This window comes from Protopterus annectens, chromosome 1.part1 (genome assembly GCF_019279795.1).
Source record: "Protopterus annectens isolate FY-2018-M chromosome 1.part1, PAN1.0, whole genome shotgun sequence".
Lineage (NCBI taxonomy): Eukaryota > Metazoa > Chordata > Ceratodontiformes > Protopteridae > Protopterus > Protopterus annectens.
In genome coordinates, this window is record NC_056726.1 from 997471003 (window position 1) to 997491098 (window position 20096).

General features: G+C 42.0%; 1 protein-coding gene across 4 annotated transcripts in view; it reads left to right on the forward strand.

Annotated features, from left to right (window-relative positions):
- TFPT (TCF3 fusion partner) overlaps nt 1–20096 on the forward strand; it is a 414773-nt gene that overhangs the window by 49445 nt on the left and 345232 nt on the right. For 2 of the 4 annotated variants that reach the window (XM_044079549.1, XM_044079563.1), the window contains exon 2: nt 2105–2398. In XM_044079549.1, coding sequence (XP_043935484.1) covers nt 2162–2398 — 237 coding nt within the window. In that variant the 5' untranslated portion in view covers nt 2105–2161. The remainder of the gene's footprint in view (nt 1–2104; nt 2399–20096) is intronic. The other 2 variants (XM_044079543.1, XM_044079556.1) reach the window with 1 other exon arrangement.

Sequence of the window (20096 nt, forward strand, 5' to 3'; positions counted from 1 at the left end):
CTAATATATTCAAACTATACATTTGACATAATGCTGGTTCTGTAAAAGTGGGGTCTGTCTTCTATAATGACGTGGCATACTTTCCCCTGTTTCTTGTTCTTTTTCTGTTTGGGGCAGCTAATTTCACACATGGAAGGGCAGAGAGGTGTGGTACACTGTTTACTTGGCAGTCTTTGAAAGTTGGCTTGCTGATGGGTCCTAATACCTGCAACTAAATAGTCCTACAAATTACCAAGGATGTACTCACTCTAATAGATCTGGCATGTTGTGTTTGACGCAACTTTTTAATTTTGTTTATACAACAAAACTAGATTTTGCATTTATTGAGCCATATCACCATCTGAGTCATATATAAACATATCTGATACTTTAGACAGAATTGACTGAAAATATTCACATTACTGATGTGTCTTTGTCGAAAATATAATTGACAATGCATTTATTTTTAAGAGATGTAGTTTTCTGTTTCTTGATAAATTTGGAGATGAAAATGAGTGTCATTTATCATCCCTCCTATCTTAGGGAGGAAAAGATGTTTTCAGAAAGGGCTGTAATCCTTGGTAAAGACCAAGGGCTTCAGCCTTTCTGCAGAGAGTAGGGATCAGAAGTGCTTTTTGCATGTCAGGAATTGTACAGGACAAAGCATGGGGCAGAATTAAAAAAAAAAATCTAAACCATTCAAGGATGGTGAGTCTTCTCAGGCTTACTCTCACTCCAGTTGCCAATGGAGCTTCGGACAACTAGTGTGTGTGTGTGGGGGGGGATAAATCTGTGAAAAGGGTGAGGAGAGGCTTGATGGTCAAGGGTGTTGTGTTCCTTTATAACACCCAGAGTTGTAATATCTTCACTGATATGTATTCTGTTTTGCATCCTCACACACACACACTATGTGTAGTTGTTTGGAAAGCACTGGAGAATTACTTTAATTTTCCACTTCACATCATGTCATACCTTTTTTGTCATCCTCCCCCCAATACCTAGCCTGAAAGCACCTCTTTCCTCACCCATTTGGCCTATTTGTTCCAGTGGAACAGGTCCAGACTGTTCCCAGGTTGTGAGAGAACCCTATGATCCATTCATTCCTGCCCAGGAATCTGTCACCCCTTTATTTTCCCTTGAAAGAGTTTGGTGGTAGGGAGCAGAGCATCTTTCTGTTCCTGGAAGGGTGCACCCCTTGTTCCCTTTGGCAGCCCCTCTGAGTTCGCAGTCACTGCCTGCTAAAGGGAAGCATGCCGGTTTCCCCTCTGTTGCGTACTGTGAATGTACTAATTGTAATCCTGGTTTGGAACTCCGCTAGGTGAAACCCTAGTACTCCTGTAAATTGCTTCCATGTGCTAAACCAGAGCCACTTCCTTTCCCCAAAAATGGGTGAGCCCACAGTAGCCACTCACACTCCTCCTCCCCAGCCAGCGCCGACATGCATCTGAGCCACTAACTGAACTCTGGTGGCCTGAAGCATAGTTGGACTTTCACCCTCTACATCACAATGCTGGCCGTCATATCTTCCTTTTGACTGCATGACTTCAATTTATTACTGCACAGCATACCAGTGCAGGTCAACAGCTGGCATTCACAAACACTTGTTAAGACTTGGGAGTTGATGTCTGCAAGAGATGGCAGAATCTAGTATTTTCTTAAGTTTTTACAGTAACATCAAAAGGACATTTCTTGTGTAAATGAAAATTGTCCTCCTACTACATCAGTGATTTTTCAGTTGCAGAACTGTAGTAAATCTAAAACTGACCTCCATATCTTAAAGCTTCTAAAGGCCAGGTGATAGCTCTTCAAACAGCTGATTAGACTTGCAGAGAAGATTTTAACTGTAGCAGTAATGTAGGTCTGTGGTAATAAATGTGCTTACTAAATGCACAACTAAAGACATGGGACAACCTAAATTAGCAGTTCCTGATTAATATAAGGTGTACATGTATGTCAGTTTTTGCTTTCTTGCATATCTATACAAGTTGGACATTTACTAGGGCATCACTGTCTACCATCTAGGTATCTTGCTGTGTTTATTTGTTTCTGTTGTCGTGGAACACAGAAATGCTTGACTGGTTTAATTTAAAGTTTTTTTTTTTTTTTTTCTTCTCTGTGGTTCCAGCAGTGGTTATTCATTTTCTGGCCTCCAGATTCATCATTCGGTAGCACTGTCGTAAACATGGCTGCAGTGGGCTTTGAGGAGTTCTCTGCTCCCCTAGGTTCTGATCTAGCACTTCCACCCCTCTTTGGGGGTAACATCCTGGAAAGTGAATTGGATACAGAAGTAGAGTTTGTGGATGCAGGAATGGATGAAGAGAGTCACCGGGATGAGGAAGAGGAGATTCTACAACGTCAGCAAGAATTGTACAAAAAGAAGTACCAGGTGCTCAGCCGTAGATGTAAAGAGATTGAACAGGTGAGAGGTGGAAAGTGAGTATGCACAGACTGAAAACTATAGATGCAGTTTTATGGACAAATTTAAAAATGTTTTCTCTGTCGCTCCGACATCTCAGCTGCTATTGTACGGGCTTCTTTATTCAGTATTACAGGGTATTTGTCCTTTTTACCACATGGAGCACACCTGTACCTCATCTATCTCTTGTTGGGTCTAACCCTTTCTCGTTTACCAGCTAGAGATGACTTGGTGCATCCCTGCTTGTTCATTTTGCACTACATGTGGAGTGCCTTGATCGGTTAGCCATTAGTAGGGAGAAGGCTCATGTTTATAACAACGGGCACATAATATCCAGTACTAGTAATGCCTAAGCTCGGAGAGAGGCGGGCACTTAATTATAGTCACTACTTGGGATTACTGACCTTCAAAAACATTTGATTTCAGTCTTCCAAAATTTAAGCATAAAAGATAACGCTCCAGTTCACACACAAATGAAATGCCAAGTAGAAGTTTAATATAATGTATCAGCACAATTATACCAAGTGATGCGTAAAAATAAGTGGTACATCTGTGAGGAACAGTTGGGGCACAGTTGTATGTGTAAACAAGTGCAATCCTTCAGAATAAAAGCCTACATAACACAAGTGAAATCGCAGAGCAATAAAAGCAACGTCAGCCTCCGCACACAGTGTGTACAGATACAGTATTAAAATGCTTTTCAGGTGACAAGTCTTGTTTGTTTTCTTCATATTTTTGGTTTTTGTATTCATGCTACCTGTACAGATGACCTTCAAGAATGCAACTGCAGTCATAACATATGGGTTGTCCTGCCTCAGGCAGCCCTCGGTCGGCCGGATTCCAAAGTCTGGGTCCGACGTCGGCTGATGTCGCATTTCTCTCCGTCAGAGCGGCTGGAGTACATAAGCATCAGCCGACACCATCTTCTTCAGTCTTTCTTGCCGCGCGGTGCCAGAAGCAGTTCGCAAGTGCCGGTCGGTCAGCTCCTGTATTCATCGAAGTCATCAAAAAAGCTAAGTACCCCATTGGGGACCTTTTCTTGCCTCAGCCGATGTCAGAAATTACTGAAAAAGTAAGTAATTGTTTGTCTTGTGGTAAACAAATACCTCATAAGGATTTCCATTCTTACTGCCTCCCTTGCCTTGGCCCAGACCACGACGTCTCGGCCTGTGCCGCCTGTGCTCACTTCAATAAGCGCACACTCAGGTGCCGGGCGGAGTTCGATGAAGACTTTTTTGGTGAAAAGTTTGCTTATATTATGCCGTCGGAACAACCGACAACACATATTTCTAAGAAACGGAAAGACCGGGACCGACCTCCTCGGCCCGCGACTTCCACCGACTCCACGCCAAAACTTACCGCGTGTGCCCCGGTTCCCTCTGAGGCGGTTATTCCACCACTTCGAACCGAAGACACCACATTACCAATACCTCCGACACCGGAGGCCACACTGACACCAGTTATTGATTTTCCTCCGGATACTGAAACCGAGGAAATGCCAGAGACCATTGCTGTCGACAAGGTTACTCCTGCACGTGGGGCAGCTAGGCCTCCCATGTCTATGTCTATCAAGGCCTACACACGTGCAAAGGCAGTAAGCCAGGCCAAGCATCACCCTGCTAAAACCTTGCCTCAGCCTAATCCTGAAGCTCAAATTATGTCCTTGGCCGCAGATTTAATTTCCCTGATCAGAGGCTCCCAGGCCCATCCTGAGAGAGGATCCCAGCCTCCTCCTGATAAGAGGCCCAGGGTTGAGCCACCTGACCCCCTTTCCTCAGATGAAGATTCTGGGGACTCTGTTCATTCCGAATCCCAGGAAGCCCCTTTTCAGACTTATGAGGATTCGGATGCAGAGGACTCCATTCCCTCGGCCTCTCCTCCTGAGGATATTTCTTTTGGGGAAGTTCTGCACTCCATGAGGGAGCATTTCCAGTGGCAAGGCCAGGATTATTCTGATTCCAGAAAGCGCCTTCGAACATTCCTTAAAAAACCACAACACAGACCCTTAGCAATTCCTCCTGTGCTTGATGTGTTGGATGACCTATACTCTGACTCCAGTGTTACCCCTGATTCACTGCCTCCGGCTCCTGTCAAGCCTGACAGATACTATAGGGTCCCTGAAACCCATTCACATTTCTTTAGGGCCCATGCTGTAGACTTAGAAACTATTTTCCAGGGGCCTAAGGGGGTTTCTGCTACCACCTCCAAAAATCCTTTGCCTTCCGACAGAGAGGCAAGGTCCTTAGAGAGATGGGGGAAGAAGGTTTACACCTCTACTACCTTAACTATGAGAGCTCTAAATTGTCTGATTCATATGTTTCAATATCAGGATTCCCTGTTGGATGAATTACAGAAACAATTAGCCTCTCCTGAACCTTTAGATAGGAAGTCTTTGCAGGAGGCTGTCCATAACTCTCAGCAGGTTAGTAATCATTTTCTGCAGTGTGGATATGATGCATTGGAAGCTTCATGTAGGGCAGCTATGACAGGAGCGGTCATTCGTAGACATGCATGGTTAAAAGAACAACCTTTACCGGATCATGTTAAGGCAAAACTTCTGGATGCACCCTTGGAAAAGAACAAACTTTTTGGTGCTAATGCTAAAGATGTGTTAAAGTCCATTGAGGAAAAAGCCAAGTCAGTTCAGACAGTCAAAGATTTCTTCCAGGTTCAGCCCCCCCAGATTCAGCAGGAACTGGCCTTCTAAAAACTGGTCCTTTCCAAACCCTGAAAGATTTCAAAGGGGCAAGAACAGGCGTGCCCGAGGGAGAGGACAATATAGAGGATCCTACAGGGGACGCCAATGGCAACCAACAAACCAAAGAGGTGACACAGGGGTTTCCCCTGCCACTCAGGGACAATCTCAATGACTTTCCTCTAACTCCGCCGACCAAGGAGCAAAAAGAAGCTCCTTTGGACGGAAAAATATATTTGTTCTCAAAAAATTGGCACAAACTGACAAAAGACAAATGGATTTTGGACATTATAGATCCATGGTTACAGGTTCCATTTCCATACCTTACCAAGAAAACAAGGCATGCCAAATCTTCCACAAAATCAAAAGGCAGAGGCTATCAAGCAAATTTCTCTGCTTGCTCAGATCAAGGCAATAGAAAAAGTTCCTCAGCAAGAACAAGGTCAGGGGTTTTACTCAAGACTGTTCCTTGTTCCAAGAAAAGAAAATCAATGGAGACCAATACTGGACTTGTCCGCTTTAAACACTTTTCTCATAGTACCAAAGTTCAAAATGCTGACTTTACAGCAACTCCTTCCCATGCTGGGCAAGGGGTCTTGGCTGATTACTCTGGACCTCAAGGAGGCATACCTGCATGTCCCTATCAGACACAGCTGCAGAAGATACCTCTGATTTCTTGCAGGGCCAGAGCATTATCAATTCTCAGCATTGCCTTTTGGCTTATCTACTGCGCCCAGAGTATTCACGAAATGCCTGGCATCAGTAATTGCTCATTGCAGGCTCCAGGGGATTCAAATCTACCCCTACCTGGACGATTGCCTCATACAAGCGGACAACAAACTAACCTTGACAAAAAACTTGAATTATGTCATACACTTGCTACAGGCTTTGGGATACACAGTCAACTTTCAAAAGTCAAGACTTCTGCCATCCCAGCAAATAACCTTCTTAGGAGACAAACTAGACACAGCCTCTCAAATGGCTTACCTGACAGAAGACAAGCAAGAACAGTTAACTCTTTACTTCAAAAGTTTAGCAAAACTCACCCAGATGACTGCAAGGAGATTCCTACAGGCCCTGGGGTTCATGGCATCTTGCATTCTCCTGGTTCCACTAGCAAAACTACACATGAGAAAACTTCAGTGGTACCTAAAAAGCTTATGGTCTCAACACAACAACAACCTAGAAGCAATTATTCCTCTCATTCCATGTCTTCAAAAGGAATTTCTATGGTGGGCCTCAGCAAGCCAGTCAAATACAGGCATGTCATTCAAAAAACCTCAGACAACACAGACCATTACCACAGACGCCTCAGACCATGGATGGGGGGCGCACATGGAGGGCAGATGTATTCAAGGACAATGGAATCCAAAGGAAGCACATCTGCATATCAACCAAAAAGAAATGATGGCAGTAATGCATGCCATCGAGGCCTTTGGACATCAACTTCAACAAGGCCACCTACTAAGGACAGACAACACCACCGTGATGTGGTACATAAACAAGCAGGGAGGTACTCATTCTTACCCCCTTTGCAGGCTAACAATGAATCTTTGGGAAAAATCACTGAGTCTACACATACAGTTACAATGCCAATTTGTTCCAGGCAGAGACAATGTCCTGGCGGGCAGTCTAAGCAGGAATTTCCTAGACCCACACGAATGGAGGTTACATCCAGACATCTTTACACAACTAACCTCGACATGGGGCAGGCCAGACGTAGACCTATTTGCCTCCCAACTCAATCAGCTACAAAAGTTCTGCTCAAGGACATATCATCCACAAGCATGGAAAATAGATGCTCTCTCATTCAACTGGAACTCCCTAATCATCTATGCATTTCCACCTCTGCCACTGATGACCACAGTGTTACTAAAGATCAAAGCAGAGCAGCCAAAGGGGATCCTAATAGCTCTGGACTGGCCAAGACAACACTGGTACCCACTACTACGGAGCATATGTCACAACAAACCGTGGGCCCTTCCCAAATGGCCTCAACTGTTGACTCAACACAACTTCAGAACAGTTCATCCCAACCTCCAGACTCTACAGCTAACAGCTTGGAAGATCCCATAAATAACCTCAATTTATCTCTCTCCAAGGAAGTTCAGCGGATACTAACAGAAGCCCACAGACCATCCACCAGAAGGGCTTACTCAGCCAAATGGAAGAGATTCAGCATTTGGAATACCAACAAGGGTCAAGATGCATCAGCACTGAGCATCCCACTCATTCTGGAATACTTGGCAGAATTGCTAAATAATGGACTTTCATACTCTTCCATAAAAATGCATGCTTCAGCTATCTCAGCTAGATACAACACTGATCCACTTGTGTTTTCACACCCTTTGTTAAGGCAATTTCTTAGAGGAATCAAGAATATAAAACCTCCAAGAAAGGCACCAGTGCCAGCTTGGGATCTCAATTTTGTGTTAGAAAAATTGACTCTACCTCCCTTTGAGCCAGCAGCTTCTGCGGATTTACAATTTCTTTCTTGGAAGACAGCTTTCCTGCTGGCCATTTCCTCAGCAAGAAGGGTTTCGGAATTACAGGCCCTAATGGCAATACCACCGTTCATAATTTTTCACCGAGACAGGGTCTCCTTACGAACTAACCCTTCCTTTCTGCCAAAAGTGGTATCTAGGGTCTCTCTAAATCAAGCAATTCACCTGCCTACTTTCTTCCCCAATCCTGAAAACAAAGGGGAAAGACTGTTACATACCCTGGACATACACAGACAACTTCGCTACTATCTAGACAGAACCAAGATCAGTAGGAAGTCGGATCAGCTTTTTGTAGCTTACGCTCCTGGAGTACAAGGAAAAGCAATTTCCAAACAGACAATTTCAAAATGGATTGGACATTGCATCAGATTCTGTTATTCCTTCCATGGCAAGAGTGTGCCAGCCAATGTCAGACCACACTCCACCAGAGCTACAGCCACCTCCACAGCCTTCTTAAGAGGGGTGCCTACAAAGGATATTCTAGAAGCTGCTACATGGAGCTCCGTGCATACATTTTCCAAACACTACAATCTCCCTTTATGTTGCAGATCCAGAGCAGGCTTTGCTTCGGCAGTCCTGCAGGGATTGCTAGCTACTCCTTCCTTATCTTAGAGCATACCACCTCCCCCAGGTAAGCTATGGTATTCAACCCGTATGTTATGACTGCAGTTGCATTCTTGAAGGACATAGTACAGTTTTGTACCTACCATAAATGTAGATGTCCGATAGATATGCAACTGCAGTCGGGTTTTCCCTCCCTCCTTCCCCTCTATGCCTTGGGTCCACTCCTCTCCCTGTTATCCTTAGCTGGGGATATCTGTTATGGTGTATCTGTTTATTGCTTATTTATTTGTCTGGAAACCTATTTTTGTCTTCCAAAAATTGATTTCAGCCTTCCTTGGAGGGCACCTGGCATCTGGGGCAAGAAACACTGAAGAAGATGGCGTCGGCTGATGCTTATGTACTCCAGCCGCTCTGACGTCGGAGAGAAATGCGACATCAGCCGACGTCGGACCCAGACTTTGGAATCCGGCCGACCGAGGGCTGCCTGAGGCAGGACAACCCATATGTTATGACTGCAGTTGCATATCTATCGGACATCTACATTTATGGTAGGTACAAAACTGTACTTTTTTTTGCTCGGGTAGCATGAATACAGACATGCATAAAGTATAGACCAGTGACAGTAGTGAGAACAGAAGAGACATCAGGATAGTGCAGTCTAGCTCATTATTCCAAATTCTAGACAGTTACTCCGCTGCACAAGTGAAAAACAGGACCGTCGGGTTTGTGTACAATAAGACTGTATGGGAAACTGTTACCTGCTGAGACGCTTGTTAACCCCGGAGAATTGTGGCCAAGGAATGCAGTACATTAAAAACACTGCTAATCTAAATTGCTAACTTTGGGCAGCCACTGAGAATTTATGATGGGGAATTAGGAAATATGTGCCTACTAATAACAATTTGGAATGTTCTTTGTTGATTTTAACCACTTCAAAGGCAACTGCACTATAAAGGGCTCTAGAGCTGTGAGCCTAGTAACATCCTGTGAGCCTGTGAAAACAAAGATGCACAATAGTGTTATTCTAGGTATTGGAACACATGCCCACCATCTTGCATAACAGATGTGGCAGCCAGTAGGTCGTAGAGTGAAGTAATCAGTCTATGCATGTACAGTATGCCATTTTCTTGGCTGCTTTGCCTTGCCATGGGAAAGTTAAATTGCTTTTAAAGTGCAATTCTAAAATTCAAACAAAGTACAGTTTTTTCTTATTAGAAATCCAAAAAAAAAAGTACAAGGCATCTGTCCAGCAACTTGAAGGATCAGGTGAAGTAAAGGATAAATCCACCTGGGAATTAATATTTTGATAAGGCAGCATTAGGTAATTGGATGGTCAGTCAGGCAACAGAAACCAGCTGTTTTCTAAACACTGGGGACACTGACTGCTGCCTAATGCAGCTGCACAAGTTGGGGGAGATGTGTAGTGCTCCCTGCCCCATGGAATGCCTTGATTGTTTAGTTGGGGGAAGGCTCCATTTATTTCCAAAAGCATTGTGATCGGCAGTAGTACCATTTTCTGATAGCTGAGGAACAGAATGATGCCCTAATGAGCTGCACACATCTGACAAATGCTCCCTGGTGTCTGATGTTCATCACTGCATGAGGAGAACCTTGCACCACCAAGTAGTAGGAATGTGCTTAAAATGATAACCGCTTGACTTCTAGTACTGAAAATATTTTTTCTCTGAAAGTTTTGATTGCCAAATGCTTTTCAAGCCATTTGCACAAATCATTAAACAATGAATTTGGGGAAGAGATATACCAGTATACCAGAAGCAGTATTAATAGTTATGTATCCTATAGAATGTTTAAGATCAATGTACTTTACTGTACGAAATCTCCTCTATAGCATTATTCTAGTATAGTAAATGAATTTGTTTTGTTTTGTTTTTGTACCATAGTTCTAGGCATTGTCTATTTTTTACCTCGATCTACTATATCTATGCATTATATTATTGTCACTGTGGAGCTTTTCTCCCCGGGCCTCCGCTGAAAATGGACATGTATCCAGTCGGACTTTCCCGGTCAACAAATGTAAAATAAATAAAATAAAAATAAAATAAAGAGATGCTCCTCTATGGAGGAATAAAATTATTTTTTGACAAGTGTATTGTGTTTGCTAAGAGCTAAAGGGGTTGAGGTTCAAAATGTATTTAGCCTTTTTGTTTCCTGAGCGTTTTTATTGAAGTGAAAAGTCTAGGAATGTGACAGGGTATCAAGCAACAATTGGAAGAAACTATCTTTACAAGATCAGCTTGCCAAACATTAGTGTGCGCATACAAGCATTAGAATGTCTGCTTTGTAAATTCTAACATGGAATGCCAATGGCTTTACATGTATGCACAAAAAGCAGAGTACTGTATAAAAACTCAAACAAGCACACTACCCTGGATTGGATACTAGTCAGCAAGATTCCCCAGTCCTATATAGCAGGCTACCTATCAGATAGCCTCCGTGATCATTCCCCAACATTCCTACTGAAAAAACACCTATAAGTTCCGTCGGATATGTAAAAAACTACACTTTAACCCAATCACATTCATCTCATCCCTCAAACAATGTAACTGGCACCTTCTAAATTACCTCAGCCTAGATGATGCAGTCCAATTTTTCAATACTGCCTTCCTAAGCATCCCAAATAACCATGCCCCCATAAGACTTACCAGAACCAAAGCCCCAACCCTCCCCATGGCTGCAGAAAACCACTAGGTCAGAAATGAAAAAAACGAGATAAAGCCTGGGAACACTGGTGCAAAACCAAAACCCGCTCAGCTCGACAGAAATTCCTAGAACTACGCAATAGTCAAAAAGCTAATAAAGGAGGACAAAATCCAATACTACCAGTCTGCCCTCCTCTCCTCCAAACACAACCCCAAACAATTCTGGACCTCCATAAACTCCATCCTCCACCCAGGTAAAATCAATACCCCTACACCTAACATTCCTCACTCCTCAGCAAATATTGCTACTTCATTCAACATGCACTTCACACAAACCATACTACCACTAGGTAGACAACACAACGCCCCCCCCTCCCCTACACTCCACACCTTCACCCAGTAATCTCCCCAGACAACACAACCCCCCCTCCCCTACACCCCACACCTTCACCCAGTAATCTCCCCACACTCTTCTCATTTTCTCCCATTCTAGACAACACAACCCCCTCCCCTACACCCCACACCTTCACCCAGTAATCCCCCCCACACTCTTCTCATTTTCTCCCATTCCTACCGCCAACATAAGAAAACTCTTAACTAAACTTAAACCCACAAAATTAGCAGTAGACCACCTCCCAAGTGAATTCCTACAAATTGCAGCTGACGCCCTAGCCTACCCAGTATCCATCTTGATTAACCGATCTCTGTCAGAATGCTACACCCCTAAACTATGGCAATATCACACATCATTCCCCTTCACAAAGGCGGCCCCTCCACAGAACTAACCAACTACCGCCCCATATCGATTCTATCCACTCTCCAAAATACTAGAGAGATGCATTCACTCTCAAATCTCAGACTACCTCCTTACTAACAACCTCCTATCTAATACTCAACATGGTTTCTGACCAAACCATAGCACCACCACTGCCTTACTCTCTTTTACTAACACTATCCTTCACCATAACAACAATGGCCATCTCTCCTCTGCTACTTTCCTAGACCTATCTAAAGCATTTGACATGGTCCCCCACAAACAATTCCTCCCTGTACTCAATAACCTATCCTTTTCTCAGTCACCAACTGGTTTCAAAGTTACGTGTCTGACCACCAGCAATCTGTTGTATGGCAAAATGACATATCTCACCAACTACCTGTCTCTATTGGTGTTCCCCAAGGATCCATCCTTGGACCCCTGTTCTTCTCTATTTTCACAAATAATCTAGCCTCTGCCACCAAACATGGCACACTCATACAATATGCTGATGACTCAACCATCATCTGCTCATCCCAGTCCCTACCCAAACTGTAAAAGGTCACACAGGATGCCTTTTCTTCTGTTGAAACTTGGCTATACGATGCCCAGTTAATACTCAACCCAAACAAAACTAAGCTCCTCATCTTCAAACCCACCAAACATACTCAAAACAACTCTGACTTTAACATCACAGCAAAAGACAACACCACTATCCACCCAACAAATCACACCAAATTGCTAGGAGTCTAAATAGACAACAATCTCAGATTTGACATTCACATATCCATGACTATAAACAAAGTCCACCAAAAACTTGGAGCCTTATACAGAAATAAGCAACTCCTCACCAAAGCAGCTAGGATTTCAGTTGCAAATTCGCACCTTATCTCCACCCTACTTTATGCCTCTCCGATATATACCAACCTAAGGCAGTGTGATCTAAATAAACTCGAGACCTGCTACAACAAACTTGCCAAATTTGCCATCGGGGCATCCTACCACAGTCACCACTGTCTCTCACTTATTGAGCTAGGCTGGCTAGAACTCCCTCACCTCCTTCAATGGTATCTACTCACACTCGCCCACAAACTGGTTAACCATCCTCTAAAGGTCCCATCCCTCCAGTATCTACTCCATCCCTATCTCGCCACCAGACCACTACGATCCAGCAACAAATATCAGTTACAGGTTACTAGAGCCAATAACACTGCTGGAGAAGCAGTATTCTCCAGCGCTATAGCCAAATTATGGAACCCCCCCCCCCCCCACAATAACCTGTCTACCATCGTTCACCCACTTTAAAGCTTTACTTAAAGCGCACCTAAATATATGCTGGCTATGCCCTTGTAACTTTCCCCTCTAACTTCCCCCACTTCATCTACCCTCTACCTCCCCCACAAACTACCTTTGATTGCAGCAAGCTCTGATACTTCCATGCCTATCTACTTATTATATGGCAGTAACTTCTTATTGTAACAGTTGTTAATATCTGCTATGACTTCATGGATAGAACAGATGCTAGTTATCTACTGAATGTACTATGTTCTTCATCTGTAATGATGTAATATTTTTATTGCTAGGATTCTTCATCTGTAACTATGTCTGTAATATTTTAATTTGTGGAGCTTTTCTCCTTGGGCCTCCACTGAAAATGGACCTGCGTCTAGTTGGACATTCCCGGTCAACAAATGTAAATAAATATTAAGAGGTGTAGGGTGCAGAGAACAGCACTGTTACATGAGACACATAATACTGATGGCAAGAGGGCTTCCATAATGATAGAGGAGAAAAAAGCATTAATGCTAGATTTATGGCATTAAGAGGTTATTGGCAAGGTTGAGGGATTATACTGGCTTGTATTGATATTCCACCTAAAACTACTATTTTATTAAAAATGGTAACAATAATGGAGAAAAACCTGTGGAGAAAGAACTAATAGGAATTATTTAGAGAGACTGACAAAAGTTGAAGTATTGCAGAGTAAATGGAATCTGTCAGAATGAGAACATGTGGAATTGTAGATTATTAAAGGGAAAATAAGGATTTATTTGGATGCTATATGTGATTGTTTAAGCAATGATTTTCTGATAATGGTTTAGAGTGGAAAATTTTGGTGCAATAATTTGGACAAAAGAAAGTTGTAGACAAACGTATGGAGTGACAAAATTAAAATAACCAGTGATACTATAGAATTTGATATTTCAGAAATTTTATTAAAATTTGTGTAATGCAGAGGATCTGGGAAACCAAGAAAGGGCGCAAATGGAAATATTTATGGCAGGCCTAATTATGCCAAGGTTAGAGAAAGATGAGGCTCAACAGTTAATAGCTAAGACAGAAACAAATGAGATAAGAATGGTGATGTATAATTAAACAGGGAAGTCTCCAGGAACAGATTTTATTCCTGTGGAATTTTGGAAGTTAGGACTGAAGAAAGTGATTAAAGGGGCTTTACCTCTTTGAGGTGACAAAGCCTACAAGATCTTTTGAGTAGGACAAATGTAACATTTTTCTTTTCTGTATTTGATATGAATTTTAGAGTTGCACTTTTTAAAAGCTATTGAACTTTTCACATTGAAAAGCAGAGCAGCTGATTTTAATTTTAAACCATGAATATATAGCGTTTATTTCTAGATTAGCTAATAGAATGGCAATAGTTTACCAACATTGATCTGGATCAATGTGGTTTTGTGGAGGGTAGGCAAACATCTGATAGCATTAGTAGAACGTTAATGATCCAAAGGGAGGCAGAATGTAATAACACTGTCATTGTTTTTGGTCTTGATGTAGGGAAAGGAAAGTATTTGATAGAGTAAGCTGAGTTTTTATGAGAAGGACAGTGGTAGCATTTGAATCCTCTTTGCAGTAGGGTTATAAGAAGGTAAATTAATTTTAGGATGCAAGCATTAAAGTGGGAAGGTTCCTGTGCAGCAAGCTATAGTAGGATATCTCTACTTGGTCCCTTTGTTCAGCTTCCCCAGTGTTGCTTGCTTCCTGTTTAGAGATGTTGGCAAAAATAAGGGATCTACAAATTTATGGATATAACTGGTATGGTACTCAAGAAAAGTTTTAATTTTGTTTGCAGACAATATTAGTTTGCTCTTGATAAAATGCTGCAGTGGTAAATTATGTACCCATGCATGAATTGGTTCAATACCCATACTTATTGGGACATGGTAAGATGAAGTATTTAGGTGCATAGATTAAAACAACTCTGTTATATCAGCTATGGGCATTTAGGTGCATAGATTAAAACAACTCTGTTATATCAGCTATGGGCATGTGGAATGAACTAAGCCTTAGCTAATAGAAAAATTGAGAAACTGAAAATATTTGATTATGGATATTAAGATACAAGCTGTGAAAATGTTTTAGTTCCACTTAATCTTGCATATAGATTAGGCTTTTTTTTTTCAACCAGAGAACTGGTGGCTGATGGTTAAATGAGGTGAAATTAATTTATATGGGACTAAAGAGGCCAAGATGTAGGTGGGATAAGCTGAGTTTCACCACAGAGGAAGGTGGTTTAGGATTATGTAATTTGAAGTGGCACTTTTCTGCTTTGCTATTTAGGCTTGTACATAACTCAAGCACAGCATTCTAAATTAAAATTGAAAAACGCTGATGAAAGGGTGGGGGTTCAGGAGATAGGGAGAGACTGTGATTTTATTAGACTCCTAAAGTAACAAAGTGTAAGAACTAAGCCAGAGCAGCAATGGAAAAGGAGATTTTACCTATAGGCATGTCAGCAGGTAGAGGGAGAGGGCACACATTTACTAGAAACAATTAGCGAAAGAACCAAAGTGTTGGAAGCAAATAACACGGGGGGGAGCAGTAATAGAGTGGGATGGAACTAAGTAAAGGTTTGGACTGCAGTTTACAGACTGCCTTCCGTATCAGACACTGATAAGAGTATAGACAAAAGAGGGATAGGGGAGCGCTAAGCGAAAGGCCACCTCTGGTAGAGTTATTATTTGAGTCTAGAACAGAAGCTGCTCTTAAAAAGGAATAATTATTATGGCACATAAATAATGCACAATAACTTTAAGAATCAGAGTATTTTAGACCAGATGAAGAAAAGAAAATGGAAAGGCAGTTTACAAAGGAACAGTGTGAAGAAATTTGTAAGGCTCCTAAATATGCAGCAAAGTACACAAGGTTTAAGATTTTTTTGCGTGCAACTGTGTGTATAGGTATTTTATCGCCCCAGTAGACTTCAAAACATTTTTCCTTTGGTAGATAGCACATGCTAGTGTTATGAGGAAGAGAAAGGTAACTAGGGACATATATTTGGCAGATTTAAAAAAAATATCCTGTAGTGTGTGTTTTGACAAAAATGTTGGGGGAACAAATGGTTTTGTCGCTTTCATGCTGGTGCACAAATAAGAGTCCTCGTGGGTTCTGTTTAAGCAGCTTTATTCTATACAAACACATTACTGAAAAGCTTATTTGACTATGACTAAGTAACTTTATGTACAAACTAACTGCTGTGATCATACATGTTTACACACTGGCTGCTGCTTCAAAATAGTACTAGGGATTGCACGTGTCTGGAATTTATACATGTACTCCCATCCTCGCAGGCTTCTTAAAGACCTCGCGCACACACTACACTCTCATCTACATCATCCCTCTTTGAGAAATAGATCATACAATTTGTCATGAGATATTTAGCATGCAGAAATCGCAAATCTAGAGACATAATCAAACTAGAAACCACAACTTCTCCCATATTACAGCCAGTAGAAAGCCAAGTGACTTCCTTCTACTAAGCCTAAATATTAGAAGTATGTCCAACAAAGTCCATGAACTCCATGCCACCATAGACTTGTACTCCCCAGATATAGTCATCCTGACAGAAACCTGGCTAAAACCTCACATTACCAGTGAGCAAATACTCCCTACAGGTTATGGCATACTAAGAGTAGACCGGCTAAACATGAAAGGAGGCAGTGTAGCTATACTATTTAAACCGCATCTAAACATCCAGATCTTAAAATCACCAGATCCACAATTAGGCAATGAAGAAATAATATATACCAACCTCAAATTAAACCAAAACAAAACCATCAACATAATTGGATGCTACTTCCCACCTGGCCAAAACATCCCTCCACTAGAAAACCTCCTCAGCTGGTCTACCCATCATCTCCCCCAAGAAAGTGTCATTTTAGGTGATTTCAATATTGACTGGCAATCCTGTTCTGGCAACCATCCAACCCATCATGTAAACCTTCATGGCTTCACCCAACTAGTCCAGTTGCCAACTAGGATAAATAAAAACTCCAGCAAGCACACTACCCTGGATTGGATACTAGTCCGTAAGAGCCCCCATTCATAACAGGCTGCTTAACAGTGATCACTACCCAACATTCCTATGCAACAAATACCTATACCAAGCGAAACCTGTCATCTACTGTCAAATACGTAAAAAAATAAACTTTAAACTTTAACCCACTCACATTCATCTCATCCCTCAAAGAATGTAACTGGCATCCTCTAAAGTACCTCAGTCTTGATGATGCAGTTGAATTTTTTAATACTACCTTCCTGAGCATCCTTAATTACCATGCCCCCATAAGACTTTCCAGAATCAAAGCACAACCCTCCCCTTGGCTATAGAAAACCACTAAGTCAGAAATGAAAAACAGGGATAAAGCTTGGGTGCACAGGCACAAAATCAAAACCTCCTCAACTAGACAGAAATTCCTAGAACTACGCAATAGAGTCAAAAAGCTAATAAAACAGGACAAATTCCAATACTACCAGTCTGCCCTAGACTCCTCCCAACACAACCCCAAACAATTCTGGTCCTCCATAAACTCCATCCTTCACCCACGTAAAGTCAGTACCCCCTCCTCCTAACATCCCTCACTCCAAAGAAAATATTGCTGCCTCATTCAGCACACACTTCACACAAACCATACTATCACTAGCTAAACAACACAACCCCCCTCCCCTCCAACCCACACCTTCAACTAGTAATCTCCCCACTGCCTTCTATTTTTCTCCTGTACCTACCTACAACAGAAAAAAAAAACTCTTAATAAAACTTAAGCCCACCAATTTAGCAGCAGACAGCCTCCCAAGTGAATACCTACAAATCGCAGCTGATGCTCTGGCCTACCCCGTATCCATCTTGATTAACCGATCTCTGTCAGAAAGTTACGTTCCCACACTGTGGAGAATATCACATATAATTCCCCTCCACAAAGTCGGACCCTCCACAGAACTAACCAATTACCGCCCCATAGCTATTCTCTCTCCACTCTCCAAAATACTAGAGAGATGCATACACTCTCAGGTCTCAGACTACCTCCTTACTAACAACCTCCTTTCCAATACTCCAGCATATTTTCCGACCAAACCATAGCACCACCACTGCCTTACTCTCCTTTACTAACACTATACTTCAGCATAAAAACAATGGCTATCTCTCCTCTGCTCCTTTCCTAGATCTGTCTAAAGCATTTGACATGGTCCCACACAAACAGCTTATCTCTGTCCTCAATAACCTATCCTTCTCGCATTGTCACCAACTGGTTTTAGGGTTACCTGTCTGACCGCCAACAATCCATTTTATGGCAGAATGACATATCTCCCCAACTACCTGTCTCCATAGGGGTTCCCCAAGGATCCATCCTTGGACCCCTACTCTTCTCTGTTTACACCAATAATCTAGCCTCTGCCACCAAACATGGCACACTCATACAATACGCAGATGACTTCAACCATCATCTGCTCAGCCCAGTCCCTGCCCACACTGCAAAAAGTCACACAGGAAGCCTTTTCCTCTGTTGAAACTTGGTTATCCAATGCCCAATTAATACTCAACCCAAACAAAACTAAACTACTCATCTTCCAACCCACCAAACATACTCAAAACAACTCTCACTTTAACATCACAGCAAAAGACAACACCACTATATACCCAACTGAACACACCAAATTGCTAGGAGTGGAAATAGATAATAAACTAAAATTTGACATTCACATGTCCATGACCATAAAAAAAAAGTCCACAAAAAACTAGGAGCGTTATACAGAAATAAGCAACTTCTCACCAAAGCAGCAAAGATTTCAATGGCAAATTCCCACCTTATCTCCACCCTAATTTATGCCTCTCCAATATATACCAACCTAAGGCAATGCGATCTAAACAAGCTAGACCTGCTGCAACAAAATCGCCAAATTCGCCACAGGGGCATCCTACCGTAGTCACCACTGTCTCTCACTTGCTGAACTGGGCTGGCTTGAACTCCCTCACCTCCTTCAATGGTGTCGACTCTCACTCTCCCACAAACTAGTAAACCATCCACTAAATGTCCCATCCCTCCAGAATCTACTCCAACCCTATCGCACCACCAGACCACTAAGATCCAGCAACAAAAATCACTTGCAGATCACTAAATCCAATAACTCTGCTGGTGAAGCACTATTCTCTTGCACCATAGCCAAATTATGGAACACCCTCCCACCCACAATTACCTCCATACCATCATGCACTCACTTCAAAACTTTACTAAAAGCACACCTAAAAACATGCTGGTTATGCCCTTGCAACTCCCACTGTAATATCACCCACCCCATTCAACCACTACCTTTCTTTCCACTCCACTAACTACCTTGATTATAGCAAGCTCAGATGCTCATAAGCCTACTACTTATTATACAGCAGAAATTTCTTATTGTAACATTTGTTAATGTCTGTTATGTACTTCACAGATAAAGATTCTAGTTGTCTACTGATGTACTATGTTCATCTGTAAATATGTTGTAAGTAATTGCTATGTAAATTAATCGCTATATAATCCAATGTAACTACTGTCTGTTTATTTTAACTGTGGAGCTTTTCTCCCCGGGCCTCCGCTGAAAATGGACCTATGTCCTGTCGGACACTCCTGGTCAACAAATATAAATAAATGAATGAATTATACAGCACTAGCTACACATGTATATACAGTCAAGTCTACGTTTCTGTGTACTTCGCACCAGGCTTAGAAACTCGTCCATTTCATGTGACATAAAGTTGGTAATCAGTTCTAGCAACTGGTACAGTCTCTGCAAAATGGTTGATATGTGGAATGTTCAAATTACAAATTACTCTCTAGAAATTCAGAATCAGACTTTTGAACGCAAACTGGTCTGGAAACAATTTTAGAGTCTGCATCACAGATACAATGTTGTGATTGGAATGGTAATGATTCTGGTACAGGAAGATGTCTGCTATTCCTCCTGTACTCTACACTCTCGGAGTTTACCCAATAAGATCTTGGCTCTGCACAGATGCCCGTTTTCTGTCCTATATGAACAAAACCTTTCATTGTCTGGATTTGTACGGTCTCTCCTTCCCTCAACGAATGAAGTAATCTGCTGGATTTGTTATAACTAGATTTCTGGATATTACACTACTTCAAAAATTGAGCCTTGATAGTTTTATTGTTCTTGGAGTTAAGCTTCAACAAACTTGATGAGAACTAGCTTAGTTCTTAATTTTTTTTTGGACGGCGCAGTGGTGCAG